The sequence below is a fragment of the Myotis davidii genome, unplaced genomic scaffold (assembly GCF_000327345.1).
Source record: "Myotis davidii unplaced genomic scaffold, ASM32734v1 scaffold425, whole genome shotgun sequence".
NCBI classification, from domain to species: domain Eukaryota; kingdom Metazoa; phylum Chordata; class Mammalia; order Chiroptera; family Vespertilionidae; genus Myotis; species Myotis davidii.
Genome location: NW_006296413.1, coordinates 3708558 through 3724183, shown reverse-complemented (window position 1 = coordinate 3724183; position 15626 = coordinate 3708558). Strand labels below are relative to the sequence as shown.

Here is a 15626-nt window from a genome sequence, read left to right as displayed (position 1 = left end):
ACTTCTCCCCAGAGGATGTTTTTGGCTATGCTGAAGTGCCCTTGCTGTATCGGGCAGTGCCCGGCACAGTGGGTACAGGTGATCAAGTACAGGTGCTGCTGTGTGCCAACACCAGGGGCACAGAGAAGCGACGGGTACTGGTCACTGGGCTCCAAGCTGCACCAAGGTGCTTCTTTGGGGTCAGCAGTGAGGCTCTGCCTGCCTCCTACCACCCCGACCTGGGCATCCCCTGGTCGGAGTGGTTGGCACAGTTTGACCGGGACATGGGGAGGCAGGGCCGACAGGTAGCCTTGCTGCTGGCTGCCCAAGTAGCGGGGAAGTTGGCAGGCCTGTCTGGGCTCTGCCATGTGAGGCTCCTGCCTCTTTCTACCGCTAGCACCACACGTTCCCTGCCCAACTCTGTGGTCCGGGCCTTTAAGGCCCATTACCGGCACCGTCTGTTGGGCAAGCTGACAGCTGTCCAGAGCGAGAAGGCTGGCACATCGCTAGCCGAGGCTGGGGCAGGCCTCACAGGGCGGGACACTCTGCACATGGTGGCGGCTGCCTGGGCCAAGGTGCCTCCGCAGTCCATTGTAAGCAGCTTCATTCGGGAAGGGCTGGCTCCCTGCAAAATGCCCCTGTCCCTGGACAAAGCCTCTGAGCTGCCACCCGTCCCCTGCGGCCTGAGCCTCGAGGAGTTCTCCCGCTTTGTGGACCTGGAGGGTGAGGAGCCCATACCTGGCGTGTGCAAAGAGGAGGTGGACACGAAAGATGAGGGGGCTGGTGAGGACAGCTTCGAGCCCCTGCCCACCAAAGCCGACGCGCTCCGGGCCCTGGGCACACTGAGGAGGTGGTTTGAGTGCCATGGCACCTCCCCGCAGCTATTTGAGAAGTTCTATGCCTGTGAGGAGGAGGTCGAGCGGCTCTGCTGCCTGTAAAGGCCCCACTGCTCTCCGGAGCCCCTTCCTCTCCTGTTTCCCATGGAAACGCCCTCGCAGCAGGCAGGTTGGAGGCTGGTCTGTTTCCCGTGGAAATGGAGCTTTTGCGAAAGGTGTAGAAGGAAGACAAGTTGAGAGACCAAGTCTAAGCTCTGAACAAGTTATCCAAGCCCAGAGAAGAGGGATCCAGGGGGTGGGTGGCGTTAGGGGCGTGAAGATAGGCTCCGTAGTTTCTGAACCTCTAGGGAGGCTGGGACTAGGGAAGGTAGAATCTGGGCTTTACAGACAGGCTGACGCCTTGAACTCTCTGTGTTAAAAACAGTTCTGCTTCTGAAAATAAAGTTTTTAATGAGAAAAGAGGCCAGGGTGTAATTTTCAGGGGAGAAGGATGGAAACTTCCAATTCGGATTTTTATTTTAATTCTCCCCTGAGGATATGTTTATTGATTTGAGAGAGAGGACATTGATGTGAGAGAGGAACATCGATCAGTTGCCTTCTGTGCTTGCCCTGACCGGGGATCAAACTAGGTATGTGCCCTGATGGGGAATCGAACCCGAAACCTCTTGGTGTACGGACGGGACGATGATCCAACTGAGCCACTCGGCCAGGGCTCAGCTCTGATTTTTAACTTGACTGCGGAGGGTTGCCACCACACAGCTCTCTGGAGCTGTCTGCGGATGACCATAGGGGTCCTCTTCTCCCAGCAGGAGGGAACCCCTGGGCAGGGGGACTCCTCATCAGCTAGCAGACGGATCCCAAGAATCGCCCCGCACTTTCTGCTGCTCTGCTGACTTCACTCGCAGATTGCAGGAGGGGAGGTGATGTGAGGAAGGAGGGAGGCGGGCTCAGGACTTCCTAGGGATACAGAACGGAGCCAGAACTTGGAATAGTTGTCGGTTCTTTTTCTTTTTCTGTCATTCACTTGATCATTTCACAACATCTCTTCAGCAAGACCTGTGTGACGGAGGAGGTTGCAAAGATGGTGTCCCTGCTGGGCAGGACCTTGCAGACAATGACAGTGGAGTGTGATTATATGCAAAGTGCTGTGGCCCTGTAGAGCCTGGGAGACTTCTGGAGGAGGTGAGTGCTGAGCTGTAGCTGGAAGGGCAGACAGGAATGGGAAGGATATTCCAGGCCAAGGGGCGGGGCACGGAGTCAGGCATTCCCACCAGAGCCACGGGGAGGCCCCGAGAGCAGGAGGGGCAATTAGCCCACCAGGCTTAATGGTGGGGCACCCCAAAGGGTTTCCGTTAGAAAAGGACAGGTCGTTTGTGGGGTTCTAGAAAACAGACATGGAAGGTGGGTCAGAGATGTGAGACCCAGAGGCAGAGAGACTGACTGGTCCAGACGGGAAAGCCTGAGCCAGATCATGAGAGTGAGATGGCAAGAGGATGCTTTTACCTGGAAGGGATGTGGGCTCTGAACGCAGACAGACTCTGACTGGTGAGAATTCCAGCTCCAGGCAAAATCCTCCGTGTTCAGGCCGACCACAGGCAGTCACAACTGTGCGTGCAAGTTTGTGGAGGGTATTGCAGTCAGGACGCAGGCCGCCCAGGGCAGCCCCGCTTATACCTGCATTCACCCAGGCTCTTCCTCAGAGGGGCCTCTGTCTCCACTGTCTCCACTTGAGCCCAGCACCTTTCATTCCCAGCCCTTCCCTCCCGTCCCCATCCATGGTGCATAAAGAGGCAGGAGCCTTGTATTCAGGGGGCTCCTGACAGGAGACCGTCCTGGTCTGCCTGGCACCTCACTGGACTGTCGCCTGGTGCGGTTTCCCTGGGGGGAAGGGAACCCGGGGGGTGGCGCCTCTGCCTCTTGCTTGCACCGTCACAGGAAGTGGGTAAAGGCTGATGGATTCTTCCAGTGTGACTCATCCTCACTGACCACAACACCTGGCAGCTGGACAATGACAGCGACTCACTTTTAAACAGTTCCGAAGCCACCTACTGGCCTTCCTTCAAATCATTTAGCCTTTCCTCACAGATTCTATTTTTTTCTACCCTGTATTCATTTACATTGTCCTTTTTCTGAAATCATCCCAGTGCTGACATACCTTTTAAAATGTTGACACCAAAATTATACCGGCTCTAAAACCCTGACCAAAGCAACAGAGAGGGGATAGGTTAGCTCTCAGTTCTGGGTGTCGATTTCCTCTTACATGAGCAGCATCAGGTAACAGCGTTTTATTGCTGGCTTCTTCCCAGAGCTTTCTTTGAAAGCCACAAGTAGTCTCTCCCTTTCTGGCACTGATAGCACATATCACACTTGCCTATCTGTAGGCAACGTTGGTGGCTCATTCAAGCAGTGAGTACTGAATGCCTTGCTTGTGGGGCAGGCCCTGTTCTAGGACCATTAGCTCTTGCTGAACAAGACAGAGGACTCCTTACTTTCCGGTAGAGGGAGATAAAGATGCAGGCAAACGAATAAGCACAGTGATTTTAAATAGGGATGTGGGCCAGGGAAAATAAAGAATGATGCCACAGCCCTAACCGGTTTGGCTCAGTGGATAGAACGTCGGCCTGTGGACTGAAGGGTCCCAGGTTTGATTCCAGTCAAGGGCATGTACCTTGGTTGTGGGCACATCCCCAGTAGGGAGTGTGCAGGAGGCAGCTGATGGATATTTCTCTCTCATCGATGTTTCTAACTCTCTATCCCTCTCCCTTCCTCTCTGTAAAAAATCAATAAAATATATATTTTTTAAAAAGAATGATGCCACAGAGTGGCTGTGAGAGGTGAGTCAGGGAGATGAGGTTTGGGCCAAGTCATAAACGATAACCAGGAAACAGTCATTGTTCCGGAGGAAGAGTGTCCTCGGTAAAGGGAACAGTAGGTACACACCTCGAAGGCCAGAAACAGCTCAACAGGTTTAAGAAGCAGAAAGACGGTGCCGTGGCTGCAAGTGAGAAAGGTCCAATAGGAGGAAGATGGAGAGGTGGGCAGGGGCCTCTGAACCATCAGTATTTAAATTTTATTCTAAATAGGCAGGAAATATTAGTTTGGGGGTGGAGGGAGATGGAGACAACGGAAGAGCATGATATATTTTATATTTTAAAAAAATCTAATTCTAGTTGCTGTGTGAGAAACATGGGAAGGTGGGGAGCAAAGGTGGAAACCAGAAAACCGAGTCAGGAAGCTGCTGAGTTGGTGGGACTGCCTCATGGATAGAGCATCAGGTATGAAGGGGTGAGAGGAGCCAAAGAGGACTAGTTCCAACAGATCAAGTGTTTTAAAATCAAGGTCAAGGCAATCCTATTCAATTTTGCAGGCACTGCCACATGCAAAGTAAGGGGTGGCAAAAAATAGTATGTACATTATTTCAGTTTCCTAACAAGCCTGTAACAGACACCCTGTATGTTCAGAAAGCATACAGGCTCCAGGGCAGCAAAGTGAATAAGGCACAGTGCCTGTTCCTAGGTGCTCACTAGAGGGAGAGAGAGCAAGTGACCGACTGTACAGGTCAGTCATGTGGATTAGACAAATGTATAAAGTGTTTTCTACTTGCCAGGCACTATTTTATTTTATTTATCTTTATTGTTGGGAGTATACCAGGTACTATTTTAATCACTATGCATCATCATCATCAGACTTGAGAAGATGATGGACTGGATGCAGAGCCCAGAGGCAGAAAGATGGGTCCCGTCTTCTGATATCTCTGCATTGCACTCGAGTTCCTTCCCGTCTACCTTCAGTTCTCTTCAGCTGTGACAGTTCTTTGGGTGTTGTTTTTTTTCAAGTATTTAGAATAATTTTTATACTGTCTTTCTTTTATTTCTTTTTATGCACTTAAATATTTTATGCATGGTTACTTTCTGTATCTGATAACCTAAAATCTGAAATGCCTGGGGGGGTGGGGAGGCTAAACCGGTTGTGTGTTTTTGTGCTGGTGCTTTAATTCATGCTGGCTTATTTTCCCTGTGTGTCTGGTAATTTTTATTGTGGGAATTTTTTTTTAAATATATTTTATTGATTTTCTTTTTAGTGTGGGAATTTTTTTTATTGCTTAAAGTATTACAAAGAGTATTACATATATTTTTTTTTCTCCCGCCCTTGACAATCCCCTGGCCTCCCCTACCAGTGTGGGAATTTTTTTAATTGTTGCACTTTATCTCTGGAAAACCTCAAGATCCTGATTTAGACTGCTCACCTTTAGAAAAAGATTGTAGTTGCTCCAATCAGGCACAAGGGGGCGCGGACACCATGATAAATTAATTTCTGGGAGGAAGGTGTCCCAGACCTAAAGGAACGAACAGGCATGTGGTTGGTTCCTGGTTCACAGGGGAGCTGATCTTATTCTTGATTTTCCCCCCACACACAGAGGCATATTTCTTTGTGGGCTCCCTTTACTGGTGGGTGGAAGCTTTCCGGTCTATGCTTTTGCTGAAAGTGTAGCCCCTTCCAGATCTTGACTTAACTTACGAGGCTTGGGTTTAGCTGGGATTCACGGTCTCTAGTCTTCTGTGTGGTTCTTTAATCCTCAAGGTCAAGGTATTAGCGTTTGCCCCAAGGGCAGCTTTGGAGACAACCTGGTTTACACTCTGTTGTTTGAAGGGGTCCTTGTGAAGTTCCCTCACTATTGGCAAAGTTAGTGATGGTTCTGAAATTATGTTTGTTGTACTGGATCTAGAGTCTAGCTCAGCCGTGGGCAAACTACGGCCCGGCGGGTCGGATCTGGCCCGTTTGAAATGAATAAAACTAAAAAAAAAAAGACCGTACCCTTTTATGTAATGATGTTTACTTTGAATTTATATTAGTTCACACAAACACTCCATCCATGCTTTCGTTCCGGCCCTACAGTGCAGTTTAAGAACCCATTGTGGCCCTCGAGTCAAAAAGTTTGCCCACCCCTGGCTAGCTGCTTAATGATAGGCGGGATCTACATAAAGTCTAGAGCCCTGGCCTGACAGAAGGGAAGTTGGGGAGAGCAGTTTTCTTTCATTCTTTCATTCACTTGTTCAGAATTATTTATTGAGCACCTCTGTATGCCACCTAGAGTCGGGGTCACTGCTTCATGGAGCTCGTAGTTTAGAGAAGAGACAGTTATAATCAAAGTCGCACAAATGAAAGTATATAATTACAGAATGGAAGGACAGACAGCTAAATCTGTTGTGTGTTTTTTGTTCTGATGCTTTAATTCGATGGTGGTTTTTTCCCCTGTGGGTCTGGTAATTTTTGTTGTGGGAATTTTTCCCCTGTGGGTCTGGACATTTTTGTTGTGGGAATTTTTCCCCTGTGGGTCTGGTAATTTTTGTTGTGGGAATTTTTTAAATTGGTTGCACTTCATCTCCGGAAAACCTCAAGATCCTTGTATGCTAAGCAACCAAGAGAAGGTTGGACTGTGGAAGGAGCTTGCCCGGATTGCTCAGAATAACAGGAAGCTATCAAGGGGGACAAAAGGGTAGGGTAACTTGATCAAAATTGCATTTGAAAAAGTTGAGTTATTGTCCAGATTCAGGACAGGAGCAGGGCTGTAGTACAGGCACACCTGGCTTTATTGCCTTTCACAGATGTTGCACTTCTTACAAATTGAAGGTAAGACCCTCCACCAGCAAAAAGATTATGACTTGCTGAAGGCTCAGATGATAGTCAGCATTTTTTTAGCAATACGGTTTTTTGGTGGCAGCGGTGGGATCAATAGGTGTTTTAAAATTAGGGCATGTGCATTGGTTTTTAGGCATGATGCTATTTCACACAATAGACTACAGTATTATGCAAAAATAACTTTTATATGCACTGGGAAACCAAAAACCTCATGTGACTTGCTTTATTGCAATATTCGCTGTATTTCAGAGGTCTGGAACCACGCCCACAGTATTCCTGAAATATGCCCGTGTTAGGATTGGAAAGAAGGGAGTGAGTCCTAGGAAACTTCAGGTTAACAAGAGTTGGAGACTCCTTTGAAGCAGGAGGAGAGGGGAGGGAGAGCTTCTTTGAGATGTGGGGCCTGAAGGCTTCCCTCTGCCACAGAGCGCGGCAGCAGGAACAGGCGCCTTTGGGATGGACGCTCAAGGATCTGTGACCAGAGGTGGCAGTGTGTGCCTGGAGCTCAGGACAGTGGTCGGACAGAGACACCAATTACGAGTGACTCCTCTTTTTTAAAAAAAAATATATATATTTTTTTGTTTTCAGAGAGGAAGGGAAAGGGAGAGAGAGAGAGATAGAAACATCAATGATCATGCCCCCTACTGGGGACCAAGTCCACAACCCAGGCATGAGCCCTGACTGGGAATCAAACCATGACCTCATTCATAGGTCGACACTCAACCACTGAGCCATGTCGGCCAGGCTAAGAGTGACTCCCCTTAAAGAAACTAAAGCCAAACTCTGCTGTTCAGTGAGTCTGGCAATAGTGACTTATACCAGAACCATGTTCACCCTGTCATTCCCCCTTTACCTGCACGTGTAGCCTTATTGTCACAATACACATGAGTTAGTCTCCTGTAATTTCTCCTATGTGTTTGCCAAATTATAAGCCCTTTACATGCGTCCCTCAGACACCACCCCCATTTTCAGCCTCAAAGCAGTTCATTGACTATGTCCTAATTCTTAGGGATTCCTTCTACCTAAATGAGTCTCAAGAATAATGATGACCGCCCAGCTGGTGTGGCTCAGTGGTTGAGCATTGACCCATGAACCAGGAGGTCCCCGGGACTCGATCCCCTGAGGGGGGCGTGAGGAGGCAGCCAATCGGTGATTCTCTCATCACTGATGTTTCTATCTCTCTTCCTTCCTCTCTCTGAAATCAATAAAAACATATTAATCTAAAAAAGAATAATGATGATCTGTAATAACATCTGTTAATTCCTGAAGGAATTTAATGTGCATATTATGAGACCCTGCTGATGTAAAAACATCCAGCTTTTAAAAATATCTCCAGCCATTTCCTGCCTGACTCTGTTTGTCTTTCCACCCTCCATTCCAATACTGTTGTGAGTTTTCTCACTGTTCATGCTATGCTTACTCTCCCTCCCTGCAGCTATGCTTAACCTACTCACTGCAGCTCTGTTCTGCAGCCTGGCTGCAGCTCCTGCCAGGATAGTGGAAGGGGCTGCATGGCCACATGAGGCCTGCCACTCTCTGTTTCTAAGGAGCTCAGAGCAAGGGAGCTCCAGCCCCTCCCCCACAGGATGCCTCTGGAGCGAACCAGAGAAGGAAAATGGAAGTGCAAAGGCAGGCTTACGGGTGAAATTAATACCCCAAAAAGGATTTCATTTTAAGAAAATCATACAAGGATTTTAATATCTTATTCTCTTGCTAACTGGTAATGTGGTGAGAGATGGCAAACTTCAGAGGACTACCCTGACCTCCTGTCTCTTCTTTTTTTATTATTCTTAATTTTTAAAAATATACTTATTGATTGTTTAGGGAGGGAGAGAGAGAAACATCGACTTTTGTTGTTCTACTTATTTATCCATTCACTGGTTGACTCTTGTATGTGCCCTGACCAGGGATCAAACTCACCACCCTGGTGCAACCGGATGATGCTCTAACCAACGGGGCCACCGGCCAGGAACTCCTGTCCCCTGGCCCGGGTTATAAGAGCCACCTCCTCTTTCACATGCTCTTGGCTCCCTCCCAGCCTCAGACTGCCCTGAGGTCTTCCCATGACTGTCGTGTCCAGCCCCAAGTCTCTGGCACCGCGGCGGTGCCGCACGGCCACCGGACCCACAGGCTGACCAGCCGGAAGGGATTTTGGTGGCAACAGGCCCAGGAAGGACAGTGCTGGCTCAGGCAGACCCCCTTGTCCATCCCGGGAAGAGGCTCCCTGAGGCTGGGGGAGTGGAGGCCGCCAGCACTAGTTCAGGTCACTCCCGACTCACAACTTGAAGGGGCAGCACGTTTCTGCTGTTAGGAGCAGCCAGACACCGTTACGTGTGTGAAGTCACGGGAGAGTGTCTCCCAACACAGGCTCCTGCGCCCAACCTCAGCTTCTGCTTCCGCCAGGCCCGGCTGGGGCTGGGAGTCATTCTAACCGACTCCCGGAGGACCGATGCCGCTGCTCCCGGACCACACTGGGACCACCGACCACGGAACTGCAGCCCCTCACCCACTGTGTGAGACGGCGAGAAGGCTGAGCAGTCCCCCTGGTTCCGGGCCAGTGGGGCGCCTCCTGCACCCTCAGCAGTCCGTCCAGGGCCACCGACAGGGAGGAACTGCCTTGTAAGCAGGTGAGGGGCAAGGTGCACGCATCACCATTTCTCTAGCAAGAACCACGCCCAGGCCCCACCGAGCTGCAAGGGAGGTTGGGACACAGCCAGGCTCAGCGGCCACATGCCCCGGGGCCGTGCTATGGCGATGGGAGGAGGGAGGATGACTTGCAGTCTGCGAGCCACCACCTGGTGAATACAGCTCCGCTAAGCACCTGTCCGGGCTGATGCTGGCAGGCCCACCAGGTGGACCTGAACTTAGGTGACTCGGGGAGACTGTCATGGTGCCCAGGGAGAGCAGGGCAGAGAGTAACCGAGCTCCGGATGCTCTGGAGGTGCCTCCGGGAAGCTGTGGACGCGACGCACCAGCTGTGCAGCCTGGGACGAGTTACCTAGTGTCTGAGCCGAGGCCCCTCTGTCACGGTGGTTAGGGCGGTTCGAGCGCTTGATTGTCTTTCTAGGCAGCGCACGGGAAAGGGCAGGGATCCCGGCATTCAGGTCACCGCGAGGGGGGCCAGGTTGATCTCAGACAGGTTAGTGGGTACAAACCCTGCTCAGCTTTATTGCCAGTTAAAGAAACCCTCCGCCAGTTTTCATGCCCACTGGGCAACTGAGACAAGTAAAGAAAGCTTGTGCTACGGATGGGAAAGGCTAGGCAGGCACCCTGCTGCTGGCACACTCACAGCTCTCAGTGAGGGGCTGGCGGGGGTGGGGGTAGGGGGGCAGGACCACGGAAGCAAGTGGGGTGCTTGGAGTTAGCGCAATGCCACTGCCTTCAGCAGCCATTCACTGGGCTGCTCTGAGCACAGGCTCCGAGCTGGGAAATGATCAGATGTGCGACCCCTGCCTCGAGGAGCTCCCCGTTTAATGGGGAAGCTGAGAAGTCAACTGGCCACCAGGACACAGTTGGGGCCGTGGTCAAGGTGATCTGCAGACCCCAAAGTCAGCCTGGGGAGCCGAGGAGGGACCAGGAGACAGAGCTCAGTCTGGGTCTGGGAGGGGCCCAGCCAGAGGGATGATGGAGTCACCCCTTGGCAATGCCCAGTGTTGGCCGGGAGGGACTAGACCTTCCAGGCTGGGGGTGATGAGGGGCACAGCTTGTGCTGGGGCAGGGCGGGGCTGCTGAAGCTGCTGCGAGAGAGGAGAGCTGGAGGAGGGCGGTGCCCCATCAGGAGGGGTGGAGTTCGGGCTTTTCCCTGGAGGGGGTGGGAGTCACTGAAGGATGTGGACAGCAGGAGGTGTAAAGGCCACACTTGAGTCAGGGGGAGGAGGTGGGAAAGGAGATGGGGTGGGAGGCGGCTGAGGGCGCCGCCCTGGAATCCAGGGCAGAGTTAGCAGCCCGGCAGGTGGAGGGTAAAGTCACAGGGTGGCGGGACGTCTCCAGCACCACCGCTTAAGGCAGTTGTTTACGAAGGAATCAGGACGGGGGCGGGGCCTGCTCCTCACCACCTCCCAGCCCATCTGCACCTTCCAGGCTGGGAGGCGCCTCGACAGGAAGGCTGAGAGTCCCGCAATGAAATCTCAACCTGGTGCTTTCGACTTGGCCTCCGACCTGGGCAGGTGGGTGGCGGTCCCTCCCGCCTGGGGAGCTGCGGGCAGCGCCTGTGCAGCCTCATCCCCACAAGTGGAGGAGGTACTCGTAGCTGAGGAAGGTGACGGCGTTGACAGGAAAGGCGCGGGCACTGTTGATGGTCAGCCCCCGGAAGAAGACCCCCAGGCCTTCCTGCCGGGCGCTGCTCACCATGCAGTCCAGCAGCCCCTGGTACTCCCTCCGCTCCAGCCCGGCCATCTGCATCCGCGACTTGATCACGTCCAAGGGCGTGGCGGTCACCCACGAGGTGATGCCGGCGAAGCCCCCTGCCACCAGCACTGTGGTTGAGCCTGGGGTGGCGGGAGGCCGGGGCAGGGTCAGACCCGGGAGCACCCTCGCCTGCCCTCACCTTCCGCTCCTCCTCGCCGGACCAGCTCCCCACCTCACTCCTCTGCCCCCCACCCTCTCACAGCTCCTCACTTACTGGGGTTCTGGCCGTCTGGCGTGGCTTGGCGACAGAGCCATTCATAGCTGACGAAGTAGATGCCCAGTGTGGGGGTGTCCCTCAGCGTCAGAGCCCAGGCTCCCCGGAACAGCCCCCGCGGCCCCTCCTCCTGGAAGATGGAGGCCGCACAGTGCACGGGCCCCCGGTACCGGGGTGGGGGGCCCCCGTGCCGCGCCCTTGGCTCTGTCTGGTTTTGTAGCCGAACTTTGATGAGGTCAAAAGGGGCCAAGCAGTAGGCCTGCAGGGAAAGAAGGGGGAAGGCCCGGCGGGGCCAGCTTGTGCTGAGGAGGAGGAGGAAGGCAGAGGGCATCTTCCCGCAGGACCTCCCGCTGCCCGCGCTCAGCTTCTCATGCTCAAAGCTGGGGATGGGTCAGGGATCCTCCCCGAACCCAGGACTGAGCAGTGACTGGGTCTGAAGAAAGGGTGCAGTCTGCGCCCACGCACAGGGTAAGTAGGTCACCGCGTGAGTGTTGGGGTCTCAGCCCCCAGCTCCTGTGCACACCTCTCAGGGGCAAGCGCTGGGCCAGCCCTTTCCGCCTCTCGCACACCCTCAGCTACAGGTGCGTCTGTAGGTCCTAGAGCTCTTATCACTGGCTGAGCACCCGGAACTCAGAGTCAGGGTGGTACTGGCACCTAGGGTGGGTGCTGGGAGGACATGGAGGGTGGTTGGGGGAGGGGCTGGGGTGTGAGTCAGGGAGTCAACCAGGTCGAGATCAGCGAGGAGAGAATCGAGACCATAGCGAGGTTAGCGCAGCATTTGGGGGCAACATGAGTATGTGTGTGTGTGGGGGCGGGGGGGTTGGAAGGTGCGAGGGCTCAGTCCCTCAGCCTGGAGATGGCTGATGGCAGAGGAGACTGGCGAAGGCTCTGGCAATGATCTTTAGAGGGTGGAGGCCAAGTTGGCCGGCTTCCTCCCCTGCGAGAGGGGCCCTGATGTCGCAGGCTCCTGAGCCCTCGGCTCCAGAAGCTGAGGGGATGGCTGGGCCTAAGGTAGGGTGGCAGGCAGGGTCCACCCTCCCCATCCCATGCCCACGGGGACAGTGGGGACATCAGGCTCTGCTGCCCCCACTGTGTGACGGGGTCAGCCTTGGCCAGCCCACAGCAACTCTTGTGCCCAGCAGCGGTGGTCAGCCTGCCCTGTGCTAACCCGAGTCCTGCCCAGCCTCCCTCCCACCTCCGCACAAGACACACTTTCTGCCCCAAGACTGAAGTCAGAGGCTCCACAGCCAGCGGCTCCGGTCGGTCCCCAGACCCAGTCCCCATCGCCACCCCCAGCCCAGGACTGTTGTCTGTTCTACTTTCCAAAGAGCTGGGGGGAGGCTGGCTCAGGCGCTGGGCCTGGCTGGGCCTAAATCAGGCCGCTTGGCCTGGAGCCTCAGTTCTCTTCCTTGCTTCTGGGGGTGCCAGGTCTCCGGGCGTGGGAAATATGCAGGCATGCGCCCTGCAAAGAGGGGCAGGAGAAAAGCCAGGCCCTTTGGGGGTCTCATGAGTTATTAATTCACCTTAGTGAGCCCGCGGCCTGTTCCTTGTCCTTGCTCTCTGCCTGTGAGTCTGTCAGGAGCCTCAGGGCAGATGCCAACTAGAGGGTGACCTGAGGCGCCTGGCGGGTGTGGGCGGGGCAGGCACACATCCTCTGCCTCTATGCTGGGAACCCCCATTCAGCTGGGGTTCCCTGGGTGCCTGGAGGCCCCTCTTCCCCCCACCCCACCCCTCAAAAGCCCAGGTACTTAAGTGCTGAGAACAAAGACCGAAAACAAATGATTGGGGTTACTTAATGATTAATTCCCGGGACCTCTCCCAGCGGGACCTGTGGACTGGGGCCCGGTGATCCCAACCACCCAGGCTGCAGGAACAGGGGCTGAGCAGGGCAGGGAGGGGCGAGCCAGGACCACGTCAGGGCGGGGCTCCCCTTGGAGAAACCCTCCCTGCAGCTCTGAGGCTGGCAGACCCGCCCGGAGGTGGGCAAGCCCTGTCCACCTCAGAGTGGGGCGTCGGCTGCTCTATGGTGTCCTCTCGGCACCATCTCCCCCGCCCACCCCCCTGAGCTCTCTCTGCTTTGGCCCCCTCTGTTCTGCACCCGCCCTCCAGGCCTGCAGGGTGGAAGGCCCGCTCAGCCAGGCCAGGCCGCTGGGAGCAGCGGGAGCTGCCATTTCCCCTCCGCCTCTCACATTCTGAGGGGACAGCCATGGCCTGCAGCTGTGGGTCAGCAGATGGGGCTGGGAGGGGCAAGACCGAACTGCCCACCTCTGCCCCCGCGTGTGCGTGTGCGCGTGCCCCCGCCGCCCTGACCTGGAGGAAGCCCCCGGTGCAGCCGGCTATGAAGACGTGCGTGTAGCTGGGCGGCTGGAGGCGCCGCTCGTGGTGGGAGGTGGCCGTGAGCGCCAGCAGGGCGTTGCTGTAGACCCCGAACAGGACCGAGTTGACCACGGCTATGCTGGCGATGGGGAAGCTCATGCCCTTGAAGAAGCCCAGGATCTGCAGGGGGAGGACGCACTGGGGTGGGTGGGGGCCCCGGGCCCCCACTTTGCCCTTCCCAGCCCGGCCAGGCCTCCTCCAGCTGGAACCACACTGAGCCCGGCGGAGGCACGAAGCTACCACCCAGCCCCAGCGGTAGCCCCAGACTTGGGTCTTCTCTCTCCCAAGGGCAGGGCCCCACCTGGGAGGAGGGAGCTGCTACGGACGCTCAGATGCCTCCCACCCCAAAGCCCCAGAGAAGCAGGCACCCACCGACTCATGGCGGTAAGTCTTGACCGTACAGTCGATGATGCCTCGGTAGGTGCTCTGGGTCTGTAGCCGCACCTGGACGGGAAGGACGGACAGTGGGACACGCGAGGGGCAGCAGAGGCAGGAAGGAGACTGTCAGCCAGGCCCTGCCCTCGGGGCGGCCTACCCTTCGGTTCAGGTGCCATCTTTCCCTCCTCGGGCGCCTCCCCTGCACTCACCTTCACAGTGTCGAAGGGGTGTCCCAGCACCAAGCCCAGTGCTCCTGTAGTGACAAGAAGGTGCTAAAAGTGAGGCCAAGCGCCAGGCTGAGGGCGCAAGTCTGCGCTGAGAGGAAAGAGGGGTTCAGGCAGGAGAGAGGGCAGGGCCTTCCACCGGCTCCCCAGAAACCCCGCTGGCCCCGTGCGCCTCCGCACCAGGCGCTGGGCTGGAAAGGGACGGACCAGGGGACAACAGGAGGGCGCCCCAACCTGGCCTGAGCGCACGCTTGCAGAAGGGAGAAGCCAACCACAGACTTGGGGTCCTCACTGGGCGCCCACACCCCCGTGTCTTGCTGGCTTCTCTAGCCATGACTCTGGAGGGGTCTCCATCGCTCCTGCCTCCCTGACAGCTTTTCTCCTCCCTCCCTCTTTCTCTCCCTCCCTTCCCCCTCCCTCCCTCCCATCAACTCACAACCACTGTCCAGTTTGGGGCGTTGGTCCAGACCAGGCCCTGCCCCACCGGCGCTCTGCCCTGTCAGCCTGCAGTGCGGCCTTAGGGGAGTCTCGCTGGCCCCATCTCCCCGCCTCCTGCAGCAGAGGCTGGTCCTGGAGCCTTGGGAGAGGTCACATCCCCCGAGGCAGGTTCAGAAAGTCCCTCTATTTCTCCTGAGAGAAGTGTCCCCAGAAGCTGAGCTGGGCCTATAGCAAGCAGGCCTCAGGTCCGTGCCTCCGTTCATTGCCAGGTTGGGCACAGGCCAAAAGGGGGACAGGGGACAGCAGGTGAGGTCAAAGGTGAACTTTCTGAGCCCCACACTGGGAGAGCGGGGTTCGAGGTGCAGGTGCTGGGGGTGCCTCCGGGAGACCTCACCTTGGCTCCCCCTCTTGGCAGGTGTCAGGCAGCAGGGCCTTGGGACAGCACCCTGCCACCTGTGGCTTCCTGGCCTCTTCCCGCACACGGCTCCCAGAAGGCTCTGGGACCGCTGGCCCCGGACACTCGGGGAGCCAGGACTTTGGCCTCAGCTCCTCCTATGTCGCCTACCTTCCCCAGGAAGTGACCCACCACTGGGGGACGTGACAGAAGGAGGAAAGAGGTCTCACCGGAGATCCAGCCGGCCACAAACTCCTCCACAGGCATCGTCCAGCCCGGTGGGGACGGTGGCTCCCGCAGAGCGGACGCGGTGAAAGTGTAACTACCCTCTCCCGCCCCGGGCCCGGCTGATAACCTCCCACTAATGTTTAACCCAGGCCTTGGGCACCAGGAGAGGGGAGCAAGCCAGCCTGGGTGGCCCTGACGGCCTGGGAGGCGTGCAGTGTGAAATCTCATGGGGCCCAGTGACGGCCCACGGTGACCTGCCAGCCCTGCCAGCCAACGGTGGCCTTGAAGTGTGAGCAGGACTGGGCCCCTCCAGGCTGCCTCGGCCAGCAGTGGTTTAATGAGTCTCCTGGGGACAGGTCCTGCCTGGCCCGCACTCCCATTGGTGTCCCGCAGCCCCAGACTGAGGGAGCCAGCATGGCCACCAGGGGGCAGGCCTGGGCCCCGGGTCTTCCTGAGCCTTGGGCAACAAGGAAGCTGGCGGGGTGGGAACACTCTCCCCCCCCCCCCCCCCA

General features: G+C 56.0%; 2 protein-coding genes across 4 annotated transcripts in view; one reads left to right on the top strand and one right to left on the bottom strand.

The window, feature by feature from the left end:
* Positions 1 to 1274, top strand: part of TIGD3 (tigger transposable element derived 3) — a 2218-nt gene extending 944 nt beyond the window's left edge. The window contains exon 2 of the mRNA XM_015568973.1: positions 9 to 1274. Coding sequence (XP_015424459.1) covers positions 9 to 917 — 909 coding nt within the window. The 3' untranslated portion in view covers positions 918 to 1274. The remainder of the gene's footprint in view (positions 1 to 8) is intronic.
* Positions 1275 to 9603: 8329 nt separating this feature from the next.
* On the bottom strand, positions 9604 to 15506 carry SLC25A45 (solute carrier family 25 member 45). Of its 3 annotated transcripts, none has more exons than XM_006771590.2 (6): positions 15117 to 15406; positions 14040 to 14083; positions 13825 to 13896; positions 13387 to 13572; positions 11077 to 11335; positions 9604 to 10704 (listed from the first exon to the last, which is right to left on the bottom strand). In XM_006771590.2, the coding sequence occupies exons 1-6, from the start codon at positions 15340 to 15342 to the stop codon at positions 10583 to 10585; spliced, it is 909 nt and encodes a 302-aa protein (XP_006771653.1). In that variant the 5' UTR covers positions 15343 to 15406; the 3' UTR covers positions 9604 to 10582. The 3 variants fall into 3 exon arrangements, with proteins under 3 accessions (XP_006771653.1, XP_006771652.1, XP_006771654.1); XM_006771589.2 differs by having other exon boundaries at positions 10596 to 10942; positions 15117 to 15488; XM_006771591.2 differs by lacking the exon at positions 13387 to 13572 and having other exon boundaries at positions 10596 to 10942; positions 15117 to 15506.
* Between the last annotated feature and the right edge of the window lie 120 nt (positions 15507 to 15626).

Excerpts from the sequence above, each read along its gene's own strand:
- SLC25A45 (XM_006771589.2), bottom strand. The coding sequence starts at position 15,342 with ATGAGATTTCACACTGCACGCCTCCCAGGCCGTCAGGGCCACCCAGGC. Across the intron at positions 13,897-14,039 it reads ACCCCTTCGACACTGTGAAG|GTGCGGCTACAGACCCAGAG; the intron begins GTGAGTGCAGGG and ends CTTCCCGTCCAG. Across the intron at positions 13,573-13,824 it reads AGACTTACCGCCATGAGTCG|ATCCTGGGCTTCTTCAAGGG; the intron begins GTGGGTGCCTGC and ends CTCCCCCTGCAG.